We start from the raw sequence: 18,293 nt of genomic DNA on the forward strand, positions 1-18,293 counted from the left end.
ACCAGATTACATTATCTACAAGGCAGAAATTCACTTTTCATTGAAGTAGAGAGACTTAGGAAAAGAAAAATGGGATAGAAAAGTGGCAGAAGGGATTAAGAGGAATCCAGGAAAAGAATAAGGAATGGAAAATACTGCAATGACCCCACTGCTTAAATTGGCTATTTCGGCCGTTGCTCTTGGCACATTCATTACTTTAAAGAAGGGACAGTATACTGGGAAAAAGACAGAATGTTGTTTCTGACAATATAGGTGGACAGTTGTTTAAACCCAGTAGCAGGTAGTCTGATAGGCATTCAAAACTTGTATCCCTACAGGCAAACTTGGGTTTTTCAAATAGGCCAATGCTGAAACTAATTTCATCCACTCACTAGAGAGGCAACATGGCCTAGTGGGTAATACACGGGCTGGAATTAGAAGGAACTGGGTTCTACTCCTGGCCTCACCATTTGTTGCTGTCTGACCTTGGGCAAATCACTTCACTTCTCTGAACTTCAGTTACCTCATCTGTAAAATGGAGATTAAGACTGTGAGCCCAATTGTAGGACAAGGACTATGTCTAACCCAATTATCTTGTATCTACCCCCCTGTTTAGAACAGGGCCTGGGACATAGTAAGCATTTAACAAATACCACAATTATTATTATTATTAAGGCAGGACCAGGGCAAAAGTGATAAAACATCCTGGAGTCCAAAATAAGCTGGTACAAAAATTTTAAAAATACATTCATCCACTAAAAACAAATAATGTACAAAAATAGACTACCCTCCCCACACAAGCCAAATAACAGAAACCAAAGACCTCTCATTCACAGATTCAGCCCCAATCTTGACTGTACAATTATTTCAGAGAAGATAGTACTGCTTTGTGTTCATTAAATGTGTGTGGAGCTTGCAAAGAAACATTCATTGGTACAGATTGAAAGAATTTTTTAAAAATTCCAAACACTTACCTCAGCAAAGTACATTTTTACTTGAAGTAATCCTGGGTCAAGCTTAGCTTGTGTTTAGAGTGAAGCACTGAATCATCCCAACTCTGAAAAGGGAGAGTTTGCTAAATGACTCTACTGTAAGTGGTGGTTCAGGTGATACTTGGAGTTTCATTTTGTAGAGAACACACTAAACTCCACCTACATTGGTAGAAAAGGTGATTTAGAACAAAGGCTTTTAATGCACTAGCTTTGACTTTAGCTTGTGCTTTTTAACCATGATATTTGATGTAGCTGTGGTTTGAAATAGTTGATTAAAGTGTTGGAAAGACAGGAAGAGGAGGTTTATGTAATTACTCTAACTAGCATCAGCCATGAAAATCAGCACTGATCTATGCCGGGAGCCTAAAAGGAATCAAGCTGCAGGGTTAATAAGAATCAGAGGACCAAAGAGAAATTTAATATGGTCTTCTATTATTTTTTTCCTTGTGGTTTGGTTTTTAGTGGGAATCTGTGTACTTGGATTCATTCACTACAGCTGACTTATTTTGCTACAGGTGGTATCTATTGATAAGGTATAGGAAAAGGATAAGGGGAAGAGAGGGAGCAATCAGTGAGAATTTTATAGACCAAATGGAAATTTTGCAGGTCTATTGCTTTTTTTAAAAAAATATATCTGAAAGACTGAACCGCCAGAAGCAAAATCAAATCTTCTTGAGCTTGACATTAGTGTGGCATTTTGTTCTCCAGCCTTTGTAATTATAAACAAAACTGGCTTGGTTTTATAAGCTTGAATTCTAGTATAGAAGTGTTCTTCAGTGGTCTGTATTAGCTACATTAGACATCAAAACACTGTCAATTAAAGTTAATGGGAATAACTTGTGTTTCCTCTGGTCTTTCAATCAAATGAGATTCAAGATTACTGTACCATAAAAATGTCAAATTTCAGGGCTTAGAGGGATTGTAATTTTTCCTTAATGAAGTCTCTCAGATGTTAGTAGTAGTATCCAATTCTACAGTACTGATTGGTGTTTAGAATAACAAACTTTTTCTCCAGACTTCTCTAGTTCTATTTTCCTCCTGAAAATATATATGTATACGTGATGGTTTTACCTATGGTAACTTGAATACTTGGGAAAATGATAAACTCCTGAAGTTAGTGCAAAATGTAACTGAATAAGTCTGCGGGTTGTTCACAGTCTCTGTTTTCTGCTTTTCTTTCTTGGAAAAGAAGCATTTCCTAAACCCTGAAGAAGGTGTTTTCTTTAATGCTAATCGACCCAGTATTGTTTCTTTACTGAATGCACAATTTTATTCATTCATTCATTCATTCAATAGTATTTATTGAGCACTTACTATGTGCAGAGCACTGTACTAAGCGCTTGGAATGAACAAGTTGGCAACAGATAGAGACAATCTCTGCCATTTGACGGGCTAACAGTCTAATCGGGGGAGACAGACAAGCACAATGGCAATAAAAGAATTGTTTCAGCCGTCATAACATTTGTGTTCAAAGGAAGCATTATAGCATCTGGTACATTTTATTAATAAAAATAATCAATGGTATTTATTGAGTGCTTACTGTGAGCAGAGCACTATACTAAGCACTTGGGAGAGTACAATATAACAGAGTTGGTAGACAAGTTTCCTGCCAATGAGGAGTATTATTTACCTAAACCCAGTTCATTCTCAGAGGAAGTCGGTATGCTCAGTTATGGGAATGCGTCTTATACATGTGTTACCCCTCCCTCCATTCGCCCTTCTAATTCTCCAGGGAGTCCTTCAGGAAATTCACCTTTGAAAAGAACAGTGAGGGTCTCTCAACCCTGACCATGATGGGTATATCTCTATGCCAAATCAACAGGAGCTATTGATTGCCAAGAACTCTAAAGAAATTTGTAGCCATCAGCCTGCACCAGAAGAAGAACACACAACCAAAAATCTACTCTGGCAGCAAGAAGTGAAATGCCATCTTGGAATTCCGTTACGCAGGCAATTTACAATCCTTTGTGAGAGTGTGTCTCTAGGGTACAGTATGCAGTTCAGAGTAATCCTTGAATGACTGCTTCTAGGATTTTGCATGAAGCCCGTAGCATATTGAGTGGGGAGGGTTGTCTCAGGGGAACGGAAGCATATTCTAGGAAACTTGTTGCATCTCTCAACCTGGCTACATAGAATAGAACTCAGGTCCTTCTGACTTCCAGGCCCGCGCTCTACCCACTAAGCTACGTTGCTTCTCGTCACCAGGTTAAGGTAATGATGATTCTCTATCTCTTTCTTTTTAAAAAAGGATCCCTCTTGGTTCATGACTGCATTGGGTGGACTTCCCTGCCCCTGCAAGTTTTATACATAAACTTTCCCCTAAGGTCTGGGGAGTTGCTTCAAGTTTCTCCACGAGGTTCTCATATTAAAAATATATTGGCTCTCTTCATCTGCTACCTCCCATCTTGCGGTCTTCACTCTCTCAAGCTCACCCCCGAGCTTTACCTCCCTCTCAATTCTTCCCTTGCTCATACCGTGCTTCTAGTTAGGCACTCCCTCCTCACAAATCCTCAAAACTACAGCCCTTTCCATTTTCAAAAGCCTTTTAATATCTCACCATCTCAAAGAACCCCTCCCCAGTCCCTCCCAACATCCCAAGTCAATCCAACAGACACCCCGGTACTTAGGCATTTATACCTGCCATTGGCATTTATACAAATTTCATCTTGACGCATTCATATTACTACCTAGTATATTCTAGTTCTTCCTCCTGCCCCTCTACTTGTAAAGGAGTTTTTTGTTTAGATTGTAAGCTCCTTGAGGCCAGGGAATGAGTCTTGCTTAGTTGTATCTTCCCCAGCACTTACTAGAGAGTGCTCTCAGTACACACTCAGTAAATATCACTGATTGATAGGAACACTCTCTACTTTGGAGGGGAATGGGAATGGAGGGAAGGCAGCATTTTCCTCATGTCCTGTCGCTGTCTCTCTCTGCTGGTGCCTGGTTGCTGTGTAGGCCTGGAGGAAAACAACCATTGTATGCAATTCAGAACAGGCCTTGTTACTGGGATATCTCTTGCACCTATATGCTAATTATGAGCCCTGGAGAAGATATCCTTCAGTGGAAATCATTTCCTTATGGCCAGCCACCAGTGGATGGAACATTGAGGATTCCACAGACACAAACATAAGCCACAGATGACCCAAGGAGTCTTTGGGGAGTACTAGTTCAAACGGAATATCAGAAAAACTATACAGTTGCTATCATTAGAAGGCTAAGTGACTGCAAAATCTCAGCTCAAAATCTAGCACCTCCCTGTTTTACACTGGGGAAAACTGCTTGCTTGTCCACCAAATTTCTCTTTTATCCTATTTTCAGAATTAATAAATGAGCTTCAGGCATGGATTTTAATAACCGTGGCATTTGCAATATGCCAAGCTCTATACTATGTGCTGGGATAGACGATCAGTCCCTGACCCACTTGGAGCTCACAGTCTAAGTGGGAAGGAGAATAAGTATTGAATTCCCATTTTGCAGATGAGGAAACCGAGGCACATGCCCAAGATCCCACATCGGGCAAGTGGCAGAGCTGGGATTCAAACCCAGGTCCTGTGACTCCCAGGCCTGGGCTCTTTGCATTAAGCCACTCTGCTTCTCTCATTTCCATCTTGGACGAGAAGGAAACAAGGAAAATTCAGTCCCTCAAGTGATGCAGGGTGGAACACTTCCAGCTGAGATAATATAGAACCAATAACACGGTTTGGGACAGCCAATTGGGCTATTAAAGAGACACAAGGACTCTGTAAGATGAGTTTATCATCAAGTCTTCTTGGAAAAATGTCAACTTCAGCACAGCCTGCTTACTTGAAACCAACCCTCGTTTTCAAATAGACAGCACATTCTTCCATCCAAAGGGACACAGTGTACTCACTGGTTACCAAATTATGCGGGGCAAGGGCTGAATTTTAGAGACTGCGATATATAGCTTGTGAAACAATTGGGCTATATTAGCAATGAGTGATACAGACATATTAGACGTCAGCATTCCTTGACATTTCGGGTGAGTTTCCCTTAAATAAAATTCTACAGGCCTTGCCTCAATTTGCAAGGAAGGCCGAAGCATTTTAATAGAATACAGACATTTGCGGAACACTTTATTGCCCCCTGGCGTTAGTACTCAAAGTAAGAAAAGAATTCTAAATTGCGCTGCGGAAATTCCCTCTGGCCTTCATTTAGAAGAGAAAGATACAATTAAAATTAGCTCCAAGGGAAGGATTTTTGACTTAATGGCATTATGTCACGTGAAATATATCCAGGTGTTTAGGGCAACAAATTATTTAGCCGGGAACGTCCATCACTTAACTGATTTTGTGCAATTCATTCCATCGTATTTATTGAGCACTTACTGGGTGCAGAGCACTGTACTAAGCACTCCATTACGTGGCTCAGTGGGAAGAACACAGGCTTTAGAGTCAGAGGTCATGAGCTCGAATCCCTGCTCCACCACTTGTCAGCTGTGTGACTGTGGGCGAGTCACTTAACTTCTCTGTGCCTCAGTTACCTCATCTGTAAAATGGGGATTAAGAATGTGAGCCCCACATGGGACAACCTGATTCCCTTGTGTCTACCCCATGGCTTAGAACAGTGCTCGGCACATAGTAAGTGCTTAACAAATACCAACATTATTATTATTATTATTCATCCAAACCCAACTGGAAGATCCACCCTGGAAAGGAAGTCAAACTGGGCTAGCTAAAGCTGCTGGAACCATTAAAGTTTCTCAACTGGGACTACTTATATCGGATTGTTCTTTGCCTTTGTCCTCTGACCTCGGATAATTTTTTTTTTAATCGAGTCTATCAAATCTTATCATCAAAGAGGGAAAATAATTCAAATACACTTTCTTAATTGCTCCACTCCAGAAATCACCGCAGTAGGAAAGGGAGTACAGATCTAACAAATGTTAAGTGGTGTCTGTATTATTAAAAAATTAGTGACAAATAATTGCTAATAGATGATTAGCCCATAAACACACAGTGCCTATCTCTCAGGGTGTAATGTACTAGAGACACTTAATAGCATTAGGAAGTAGCCTGTAAATGGCATGAGAGTTGTTTAACATTGGAATGAGTTATTAAAGTGGTAGATGGGAGAGATCCTCATATGTTGGGGATATTTACGTGCCTGCCTTAAGGAGAATAGTATAACCACTAGCTGTTTTTGACTTTCAGTGTAATTATGGTCAAAAGTAAAGGCAATATGGCCTAGTGGCAAGAGGCCAATTGAGGGAGTCCCGCAGGGGGCTCTCAGTCTTAATTGCTTTTTACAGATGAGATAACTGAGGCACAGAGAAGTGAAGTAACTTGCCCTAGGTCACCCAGCAGACAAGCAGCAGAGCCAGGATTAGAAGCCATGTCCTTCTGACTCCCAGGCTGGTGCTCTAACCTTTAGGCCACACTGCTTTTTATCATGCCTTTGCCTCTGAAGACATCAATTATCAATCTCCAACTAGCTGTCCTGTGGTGAGACATTGCAGAGAACCTAAAATCTTGGTTTCTCTCCTTTTCTCTTGTCCTTGCTAGCCTGACCCCTTCTTCTCTGTGACTTCTCAGTCCACCTTTTTGCCTACCCTGTTTCCCTGACTTGTCCCTTATTTCTCACCCATAGCTCAGTGGGTCTAAAATCCTCATCTTGTTGCCTTTCTTGGTGGCTTTGGACCTAGTAATAATAATAATAATACTGTCATTCATTAAATGCTTACTATGCATTAGGGTAAATACAGGGTCATCAGGTCAGACACAATCCCTTTGCCACATTCTCTGGGCCTCAGTTCCCTCATCTGTAAAATGGGGATTAACACTGTGAACCCCACGTGGGACAACCTGATTCCCCTGTGTCTACCCCAGCGCTTAGAACAGTGCTCGGCACATAGTAAGCGCTTAACAAATACCAACATTATTAACAAATACCAACATTCATTCATTCATTCAATAGTATTTATTGAGCGCTTACCATGTGCAGAGCACTGTACTAAGCACTTGGAATGTACAATTGGGCAAAAGATAGAGACAATCTCTGACCAAGGATAGGCTCACAGTCTAATCGGGGGAGACAGACGGACAAAAACAAGACAACATAATCACGATGAAAAGAATCAAGGGGATGTACACCTCATTAGCAAAATAAATACGGTAATAGGGTAATGGGGCTCACAATCTCAGGAGGCGAGAGAACAGGCATTTCACCCTCATTTTACAGATGAAAAAATTGAGGCCCAGAAAAGTTAAATGATTTACCCTACATCGCACAGTAGGCAAGTGGCAGAACTGGAATTAGAACCAGGTTCTAATGTGGTCTATCCACTAGGCTACGTTGCTTCTCACCTCCATTCTCAGGATGGGACCCCTGCCTTCCAGGTCTGTCCCTGCTCTTCTGCTGCTCTCAGAAGCCCTGGGGATCCCTTCCCTTGTCAGGCCGAGCCACCATCATGCCATCCTACTAAATCCCTCCGCTCACGTATTATTAGTCTCCTCTTCTCTTTTTCCCCACTTCTCTTCCCTGTCCGCCCACTACACCCTTCTAGTCAGGGTGGAGTTTGGAATGGATTGGTGCTGAGGAGCTAGCACATCACTTTTAGTATTGGGGAATCCTTGCTTTGCCAGCAGTAGTCTCTCCTTCCCATAGAGTAAAACCAGATGATAACACCAGACAAATAAGCCAATCACTGACCTGATCCGAGGTTTTGGGTGGCCTGTGACTCGACACTCCAGGAGGACTCTACTTCCTTCTGCCACTTCTTGGCTTCTCAGTTTCTGGGTGAATCGGGGGGCTGTGGGGAGGGAACTCGAGGGGCCAGGCTGCTGGTGAAAGGTGCAGTTGTCTGACTGGAAGAGGGGCCGGTTTTCCCCGCAGAAAGCATCGAGGTGGGCGGTGTCGGCGGACTTGGCCCCTACCTCCATCTCTTGGTGGTCTGTGGTGGGACTCTGGCTGGCTAAAGCACTCATTGGGGTGGAGGGCTGGTTCTTAGGGGACAGGTAGCCACTGTCTGGGGAGGAGGATTCTCCATCAGGACTCCTGTTCCTTGGCTTGGCTGCTTCTCTAAAGATGGAGGAGAGCTCCTCGATGAAATTAGCTGCCTTGTCGCACAGCTTGCTCCGGGAGCCCACCTCCCCCTGACTGGTCGGTTTGGAACTGGCGCTTGGGCTCTGCGCATTTGCCCCACGTCTCTCGGCGCTCCTGAGACTGCGGATGTAGCTGGGGCTGGCCATCAGCAGCGGGGAGACAACGGGCTGCCTCTTCAATTCGGACCTGGACCCGACGCCAAGCCCGGGCGCTGAAGACTCCGGCCGGACCGGACCCGGTCGTTTCGAAGCCGCCTCCTCGCTCCGTCTGGTCTCCCCAGAGGAGATGCTTCCCGAGGGGCTTTGGGGAGAGGGGTTCAAAATGTGAGTGATCTCCTGTTCCGATTCGACATCCTCTGTCTCGGAATGGGCAATGGCTTCCCGGGCCAGGTCCAAACTCTTGTTTATCTCCTCCTGGCTGAGGAAGGCGGATAGGTCCGGCAGGACATCGGAATTCTTGGCTTCTTCCTGCATCTCTGCTAGGGAATCAGAAAAGGAGTCATGAGAGGCGTTCTCGGGGGAGCTCTGGGGGTAGCCCTGGTGCTGACCGTGGTTTGCAGCATGAGCCCCCTTCGGTGCAAAGGACAGAAGCCCTGGAGGTTCAGAGCTTCGGTCTTGCATGCTGGAAGACAACATAGTCCCCGTCGAAGAACACTGCAATAGAAGAAACATTTCATGCAATTCAGCAAGAAGCTACTGTTCCCAGCCATTACACTGTGAAGAAGAAAACATCAGAGAAAAATAAGAAACAGTCCATACCCGACCCTTACTTAGAACTAGAATGCGCTCGGAAAAGAGAGCTCCGAAGAGAAAACAAACACCTATTCTGCCACACTGTATGTTTCCCTGGAGTCTCTTTTTTCCTGTGCACTGAATGGGACAGATATGCTTCCAGAAGAACAGACAAGTATACTACAGTATTGTGTGACTCTTAAGGGTCTCTTTCTTTGTTCACTGGTTGGAACCATCACAGATTCTTGAAATGCTCCCAGGCATCCTTGTCCTGATTTGCTAGGGGAGTGTTTACGTCACCCAAAGCACACAATCCACTGAAATTACCTGGATTTTTCCCACCCTTTGATCTTCTGTGGGGTTCTTCTGCCACCTCTGCCTACCTTTGTTTGTGGTATTTGTTCCGTACTCACTAGGTGTCAAACAGTGTTCTAATCACTGGTGTAGAGACAAGCAAATTAGATTGGACACAGTCCCTGTCTTGCATGGGGCTCACAGTCTTAGTAGGAGGGAGAACAGGTATTCCCATTTTACAGGGGAGGAAGCTGAGAAACAGAGAAGTGCAGTGATTTGCCCAAGCAAATGGCAGTGCCTGGATTAGAAGTCCAAGTCCTTTGACTCCCAGGTCCGTGCTCTTTCCACTAGGCCACACTGCTTCTCTTTTTCTCTTGCCGAAGTTACTCGGCTTCAAACAGCTTGTAATGCTGAAGTTACTCGGCTTCAAACAGCTTGTGAGATCCTGTGGAGATGAAGATTTGAACGGGGCGTGATGCTGTCCTCTAAAGGAGACACTTGATTCATAATCACTGACCCAACCTGAGATAGGGTTGTCTGATGCCTGCCAAACAACTGGAGAGCAGTTTGAGAATTTGCAAATTCCTAGGGTCAACCTTGAGATCGATTCAATACTTCAATGCCGTTTCTGGCTTCAGGTTCCTATCTTTAATAATAATTATGACATTTGTCGAGTGCCTATTTTGAGCCCCATACTGTATTAAGTGCTGGGGTAGTTATAAGATAATCAGGTGGGACACGGTCCCTGTCCCACAAAGAGATCACGATCTAAGGAAGGAGTAGAATTTAGTCTCCGTTTACAGATGAGGAAATCGAGGCACAGACAATTAAGTAACTTGTCTAAAGTCACACAGCAGACAAGACGTGGAGCCAGGATTAAAGCCCAGGTCCTTTCACTCCCAGGCTGGTGCAAGTTCCACTAGGCCAAGCTGCTTCTTGTGCTTCTTTCCGATCTCTGTCAGACTTATTACTGTTACGGCACTTCACATTTCTAGTAAATAGGACTGGAAGTTGAGATCATCGTTCTAGGGTGCCAGAAGGAGTTGGAACAAACACATTTCCATTCTGTCCTTCCTGAGCACCCAATAAATACTACTGATTGATTGACAGATTGATTCATGATTAAATATATGCAAAGAGGGGAAAGAGAGCCCAAATCTAATCTGTTGTTTGTCTGGTTATTAAATGAGTATTGAAAGGAAATAGCCTTGAGCCAAAGAAGTAGAACACAAGAGTATTGTCCAGTGGAGATGCACAGTGGCCTACTGTGAGCCCGTCATCGGGCAGGGATTGTCTCTATCGGTTGCCGAATTGTACATTCCTAGCGCTTAGTACAGTGCTCTGCACATAGTAAGCGCTCAATAAATACTATTGAATGAATGAATATACATCATGAGCCTGGGAGTCAAAAGGACCTGGGTTCTAATCCTGACTCCGTGACTAGTCTGCTGTGAGACCTTGGGCAATTGACTTTACTTCTCTGGCCTCAGTTACTTCATCTGTAAAATAGAGGTTAAACTCTCTGCTCTCGTCTACAGAGACTGCGATCCCCGTGTAGGACATGGACTGTGTCCAACCCGATTAGCTTATATCTACCTCAGTGCTTAGTACAGTGCCTGGCACATAATAAGCACTTAACAAAAACCATAAAGAAGTGATATTGCTTTACCCTAATGATTTCCCTTTTTCAATCAGTGGTATTCATTGAGGGCCTACCGTGTTCTGGGAGAGTACAATAGAGTTGAGAGAATGGAATGAGTATGGAATCCTGGAGAATTAGAGTTAGGATTTCCTGTTTCATTGATTGGACCCTATTCCCCATCAGCCACCATCACCCCGCCCGCCGGGGGGTTATTTTTACAGGTGAGGGGATGGATCGCGTCCTCAGAACAGTTGCTCTGTGAGAGAAAAGATTACTCCTTTCCCTGGGGCAGGCAAAGGGGTTCCTAGGATTGCCCCTAGTCGTGGCATACTCCTCCTCACCCACCCTCTTCCTCACCCACACTCTTCCTCACCCACTACTGAATGTTCTGCCCCAAGGGGGTTGCAAGGCAGGGCCCCGCTAGCTGAAATCCTACTACCTGGCCACAGTGTTTACGAAACCAGAGGCTTTGCAAGGGAGATTTTAGTGCCATCTAGTGACTAGGCCTAGTCCAAGTCGAGTTGGCATCTTTGACCTGAATAATAATAATAATAATAATGTTGGTATTTGTTAAGCGCTTACTATGTGCCGAGCACTGTTCTAAGCGCTGGGGTAGACACAGGGGAATCAGGTTGTCCCACGTGGGGCTCACAGTCTTAATCCCCATTTTACAGATGAGGGAACTGAGGCACCGAGAAGTTAAGTGACTTGCCCAAAGTCACACAGCTGGCAAGTGGCAGAGCCAGGGTTCGAACCCATTTCCTCTGACTCCAAAGCCCGTGCTCTCAAAAGCACCTACCGATTTTCAGACTCGTTTTTTTAATTATTAATAATAATATTAATAATTGCAGTATTTGTTAGGCGCTGATTATGTGCCAGGCCCTCTTCTAAGTGCTAAGGTAGATTCAAGGTAATCTGGTAGGACACAGTCCCTGTTCCTCACGGGGCTCACGGTCTTAATCCTCATTTTACAAATGAGGGAACTGAAGCACAGTGAACTGAATTGACTTGCCCAAGGTCAAACAGCAGACAAGTGGCAGAGCTAGAATTAGAACCCAGGTCCTCTGACTCCCAGGCCACTGCTCTATCCGCTAGACCTTGCTGTAATCGGAGTTGGTATTAAATTCCTTTGAACACATCGTGGAGCAATCAATCGATGCTATTTATTGAGCACTTACTGTGTGCAGAGCACTGTACGAAACACTTGGGAGATCACAGCGCAACAGAGTTGGTAGACGTGGTCTCTGCCCACAAGAAGCTTGTAGTCTAGAGGAGGAGACCAACCTTAATATTTTAAAGGTGGGAAATGATTTTTTTCCTATGGTATTTTTAAGCACTTTCTATGTGGCAGGTACTATAGAGAAGCAGTGTGGCTCAGTGGAAAGAGCCCGGGCTTCGGAGTCAGAGGCCATGGGTTCAAATCCCAACTCTGCCACTTGTCAGCTGTGTGACTGTGGGCAAGCCACTTAACTTCTCTGTGCCTCACTTACCTCATCTGTAAAATGGGGATTAACTGTGAGCCTCATGTGGGGCAACCTGATTACCTCCTATCTACCCCAGTGCTCAGAACAGTGCTCTGCACATAGTAAGCGCTTAACAAATACCAACATCATCATTATCATTATTACTAAGTGCCGAGATAGATTCATTCAATCGTATTATTGAGCGTTTACTGTGTGCACAATGCTGTAGTAAGCACTTGGGAAGTAGAACTCAGCAATAACGAGAGATAATCCCTGTCCACACCGAGTTTACAGTCTACAAGATAATCAGGCTGGACATAGTCCCTTTTCCACATGGGGTTCACAGTCCTAATCCCCATCTACAGATGAGGTAATTGAGGCACAGAGAATAATGATACTAATAATTCTGACGTTTGTAAAATAATTACTATGTGCCTTAGCATTGTACTAAGCGCTGGGGTGGATACAAGTAAATCGGGTTGGACACAGTCCCTGTCCCTCAGTGGGCTCACAGCCTTAATCCCCATTTTACAGAGGAGGTAACTGAAGCATAAAGAAGGGAAGTGACGAGCCCAAGGTCACATAGAAGACAAGCAGTGAAGCTGGGATTAGAACCCAGGTCCTTCTGATGCCCAAGACCACGCTCTAACAACTATTCCACACTGTTTCTCTGATTAACTGATTAACTTGCATCTATCCCAGAGTTTATCCCAACACACAGTTAGTGTTAAACAAATTCTGCAATCATCAGTCATCATCATCTGTCAGAACACATGCATTTACTTTACTTTTTTGCCAGAATATTGGCAGGGAATCAGGGAACCTTCATTTGGATACAACACTCCAAAATGTCCAAAGACCAGACGTGACATGCTCAATAAATACCACCGATTGATTGATACTTTCAGATAGCTCTCCTGTGCACTCTTCAGTTTTCTCCCTTAAGTTAAATAAGATTGAAATTTTCAAACTGTACTTATTGTTCATGATTTAGACTTCTATTCATATTTTCAATAATAATTATAATAATAATTTCCCCCTCTAGACTGTAAGCTCATTATGGGCATGGAACATGTCTGCTAATTCTATTGTATCGTACTCTCTCAAGTGCTTAGTACAGTGCTCGGCACATAGTAAACACTCGATAAATACAATTGATTATGTTTATCATTCATAAGAATAATATTATGTATCATCGTAATAGTATATTTTAAGTTCATTCATTCAATCGTATTTATTGAGCGCTTACTGTGTGCAGAGCACTGTGCTAAGTGCTTGGGAGAATACATCACAACAATAAACAGACACATAACCTTGTCCACGACCTTGCAGTTTGGAGAGGGAGACAGACATTAATATAAATAAACAAATTACAGGTAGGTACCTAAGTGTTCAGTATGAGCCAAGCAATGTATGAGATGCTGGGGTAGACACAAGGTAATTAGCTTGGATACAGTCCCTGTCCCACACTGGGGTCATAGTCTAAGTGAGCTAGAGAGAAGTATTTAATCCCTATTTAAAAAATAAGGAAATTGAAGCACGGAGAAACCTAGTCACTTGCCCAAGGTCACGCATTCATTCATTCAATAGTATTTATTGAGCGCTTACTATGTGCAGAGCACTGTACTAAGCGCTTGGAACGTACAAGTCGGCAACAGATAGAGACAGTCCCTGCCCTTTGACGGGCTTACAGTCTAATCGGGGAAGACAGGCAGACAAGAACAATGGCAATAAATCAGGCAAATGGATGAATTGGGATTGAACCCAGGTTCTCGGGCTTCCAAGCCTGTGCTCTTTCCACTAGGTCATGCTGCTTCTTTTGGCTCTTGAGTAGCTCCCTTCAGAGATATTTGTATCCTCCTTTCCATCTGCCACTCTACACAATACGTGAAAATGACAAGGGAGAATTAGGACAGCATTTTGTACCGCTAACAAACTACTGTTTCGACTCCATCGTAATGAAATTTTCATGCTCGGGACCTATTTTTCTACACAGTAAATTAGCCGATCCTTCCAGATTTTGCATTTAATCTGCCTTTGAATGTCCACTGTGTGCAGTCAACATTCTTAGGATTGGTTTTAAACTTACTTATAGCATTTCATCCAATTTGATTAAAGATAATCCAACAATCTGATTCTAACTCTGGCCTCCAAGGAGCTAAAAACCCTTTCCAACAGGGTATTGTCAACAATCTTTATGCCAATTTATGTTAGCTAATCTAATGGAGGCTAAGTTTGCCACGATAACAGATGACACATAGATCAGTAAAGAAAAGACAACAATTTGATTTCTGGAAGTTTTCTAAATTGAAGCCTCAGGCAGGCAGATTCTCCATGCTTGAGTACTCTATCTCTTTTGAAATTATGTCATAATTCCATTGGAAAACATCCAATTTAGTGTAAAATGCCACTCCCCAAAATAACAAAAAAAGTAATTTGAAAACCAGAAAGGATAATGACTTTTAGCACTGACCCTTTTCTTTATGCCTAATGTGAACAGAAGTCTACAACTGGTAAAGACAGAGGGTGAAGAAGATGGAAGAGGTGACATCAAATAAGAGGAATCACCTCTCCAGCCACTCCACTTCTCTGTCCCTGGATCACCCAGGTATCTATTTCGGGATTCAGCAGAATAAAAGTTTAGCAGCAATGAAGACAGCCAGACTGAAACACTTCCTAAAGAAGTAAAAATACAATGGAGGATTGGAGTGACAGTAGCAGAGAAGAATAAGGAAATTTCAGTCCAGTCTCGGTTTCAGATGGGAAACCTCAATAACCCACAAGTAGCCCACCTTGGAGGGATTTTCCAAAACAATTCCCTGAACGGTGTGACTTTTATATCCCTGATTGGTATGTTACAACTAGTAAATATTGGCATTAGATTAGGAAAAAAATCCAGCATTCTTAAAATAAGAAAACCAGGACTGCTATTAGTCCCCATCTATTCCCAGAAAGGTTCAGAGTGTTTTGCATAAAGCCCTTTGTTTTCTCTATTATAATTATTATCACTAAGTGCCATCGAGTCGTTTCCGATTCATAGCGACTCCATGGATATACTTTCTCCAGAACATCCTGTCCTCGGCCATAATCCGCAACCTTTCTAACGGTTCTTCCGTTATCGTTGTTATGGTCTCTATCCATCTAGCTGCTGGTCTGCCTCTTCCACGTTTTCTCTGGACTTTTCGTAGTATTACTGTCTTCTCCAGAGAATTAGTCCTCCTGATTATGTGTCCAAAATGTGCTAATCTAATGTGAAAAATTCTCCAGAGGAAGGCAATTTAACTGTCGTAAATTTCAGCCAGAGTCATTTTGCTTCGCTTAGTACACGATCCAACTTCATTTATTTTTTTGCACTGGGGTCCCGCCAGGATATAACCATTAACTGGCTGATAGATGGCTTGAGTGCTTGACTGGAACTTGGATATCTCGATATCCTTTTGCTACCCCTGCCAAACACATTAAAAGGAAGTAGGGGGCATCAGTGCAGATTGCCTTGGCCTTCAGATTTTGGATGATAGCTCTTAAAAAACTTGACGGATTTAATTTCCAAGAAGACCACCAAGTTTCTCCATCTCCTTTGTGTTTTTCAGAGTAACAAATCACAGCTACCATGACTGTTTATTATAATCCTGATCTATGAAGATATATGGTGTATTGCACAGTTGGCTTGAAGTTTGTAGCAATGAAATCATGAAGCCAAAGAAACAACTGTGTGGGGATTTAAGCTCTGGGCAGGTTGAGGCAATGTTTGAGTTTGTGCCTTAGGAGTGCTTTCTAATTATTTTTATAATAGACATTTTTGGACCATTTCCCCATCTTGTTAGAAATCTTTCTTAGATCAAAAAACGGTGTCCAAGGGGCTGGAAATTACGTGATAAAACCCAGGGAAGAGCGATGGTCAATCTGAATCCCTAAAGTTCAACACTTTGCTTTACCCTCATTAATCTTTGCGACTCCAGCGAAAGCAGAGTCATAAAATTTCACTGAACAATTTGGAGAAATAAAGATCCAAAAAATAAAGATCCAGCCTCCTAGGGTTTTAATCCCATATTTCCAATGTGCATAACCTTTATGAACTTAATACTACAATACTACAATAATACTAATTAATATGTGATCTTTTCTCTTACTTCAAATACTTAAAAACACAATTTAAAAACGAGACAGAAAATGCTAACTTTTTTGATAATTATTTTGAATCAATGTGAAAAACTAATAGAAACTTAAATCAACCCAAATTTCAGCTGTTGGATCCAAAAGAGTAACTGAATATGAAACCCCCAAATGACTTATGTGAATTATTATTATGTTCTAATGCAAATGGCGTTCAGAGAATACGAAAGAACTTATTTTACTAGGTCTCTATCTCTGAACTACAGTTTAGTGAAGTTCATTTAAGCACATGATTAGAAACACCTCATTACTATTGCCATCTTCTTTGATTTCATTATATCAAACATGCAGTACTTAAGTTCTTGAACATCTAACAGATGTCTAATAACGTTATTTCTAATAATACTGTAAGTCATTTGTACCGTAGGTGGATTTTGGCTTCAGTTTGAATATAGTTCTAGATAAAAGTCTCATTTTCTCTTAAAACCCTAGATAATATAGACAAAAGATAAAGACATAGTCCACAGTCAAACGCCTACCACTAGGGAGGTTCTTACTAAGTAAAGTTACTAAGTTTACTTAAGTAAAGACAAGCAGTTTAATTCTATTATGAAAATGGGACCCGGATGTCAGGGTAGTGCAGATTACTTCAGGAAAAATGCTACAGATTTCAAAAAAACCCAGGTGGAAGTAGAAATTGTTCAGGAGACACCAATGGTTCTCAAGATGAATGGAAAAAGCACCTTTTAAAAAACATTCTAGTAAAATCCAGAAGAGTTAGAAAGTACACTGTGACATTTAGAGCTGGCAGTAGCTTAAAATCGACTTATTTTTCATGGCCCCTGAAACGGCATAGCATGGTTTAATGAAGTTGAAAAGTACAGTGGAGGCATGGATCACAAACCTGATCAGTGTCTGGCCAGTTTGAGGACTCCAAAACTACGATCGATTTCAGGTGTGCCTTTTCCTTTTCTTCTTCTAGGAAAGCTGAAAGTTGCCTCGGCTTTTCAATAAAGATTACTTGGTCTGCAGTCAGGATTGAGACAACTGTGGCCTCCGGGTTGCATCTGTCCTCTGTGAGTATGTAATTCTTACCCCACTCGGCTATATTTGGTAACTGAACTCATGTTTCAGCAGACCGCCACTATCTGGAATTCCAGCAGGAGAGATTTTAGGCAGGGAAGCCACATCAAGTCCCGAGTGTTTGGTTCTTAGAAATTTGAGGCACTTACTATACCACCGGTCTATTTTTGTTGTTGTAGTCAAGATAGGCGTTAAATCAGTATTTTTTCAGACGCTTATCTTTGCCTCACTAAAGTGTCACTTGTCACACTCCAATGTGTGGTGTTCATAATGAACTTAGTAGAGTGTGTGATTTGTTAATGGAAACAAAAAGACTTCCTTATAAAGTTCTCACTTGAACAACTTTTGTTTTTCAGCTTTGTTCTTTTTTTAAGAAAGGACAAAGTTATATTTCAAAATTAATTTGGTTCATGCCACAGTTTTTCCACAGTTTTTCCTAAATATCCTTTCAAAAAGTATCCTTCGGTAAACCTAGGAATAGAAAGCAGCATAGCCTAATGGAAAGAGCTCGGGCCTAGGAGTCAGAAGACCTGGGCTCTAATGCGGGTCCTCATACTTTCCTGCTGTGTGACCTTAGGCAAGTCACTTTAACTTCTCAGTGTTTCAGTTTCCTCATCTGGAAAAGGGGGCTTTCAATACCTATCTTACATCCGTCTTAGACTTTAAGCCAGCATGGGTTAATGGGTTAATGGATAAAGCACTAACCTGGGAGTCGGAATTCCCTAGGTTCTAATTCCGGCTCTGCCACGTGTGTGCCGTTTGAGCTTGGGCAAGTCATTTCACTTCCTTGTGCCTCAGTTACCTCTTCTGTAAAATGGGAATGAGTGTGAACCCATGTGGGGCAGGGACTGAGCCCAACCTGATTAACTTGTATCTACCCCAGTGCTTAGAATAGTGCTTGGCACCTAGAAAGTGCTTAAGAAGTACCATAATC

At 42.4% G+C, this 18,293-nt stretch overlaps 1 protein-coding gene across 3 annotated transcripts in view; it reads right to left on the reverse strand.

Annotated features, from left to right (window-relative positions):
* The window catches only part of PALLD (palladin, cytoskeletal associated protein), a 420,168-nt gene extending 402,816 nt beyond the window's left edge, over positions 1 to 17,352 (reverse strand). For 2 of the 3 annotated variants that reach the window (XM_029076742.2, XM_029076741.2), the window contains exons 1-2: positions 17,181 to 17,352; positions 7,641 to 8,686 (exon numbers count right to left, since the gene is read on the reverse strand). In XM_029076742.2, the coding sequence (XP_028932575.1) occupies positions 7,641 to 8,668 (1,028 nt within the window). In that variant the 5' untranslated portion in view covers positions 8,669 to 8,686; positions 17,181 to 17,352. The remainder of the gene's footprint in view (positions 1 to 7,640; positions 8,687 to 17,180) is intronic. The other variant, XM_029076743.2, reaches the window with a different exon arrangement.
* Positions 17,353 to 18,293: the final 941 nt, after the last annotated feature.

This window comes from Ornithorhynchus anatinus, chromosome 12 (genome assembly GCF_004115215.2).
Source record: "Ornithorhynchus anatinus isolate Pmale09 chromosome 12, mOrnAna1.pri.v4, whole genome shotgun sequence".
Classification (NCBI taxonomy): Eukaryota; Metazoa; Chordata; class Mammalia; order Monotremata; family Ornithorhynchidae; genus Ornithorhynchus; species Ornithorhynchus anatinus.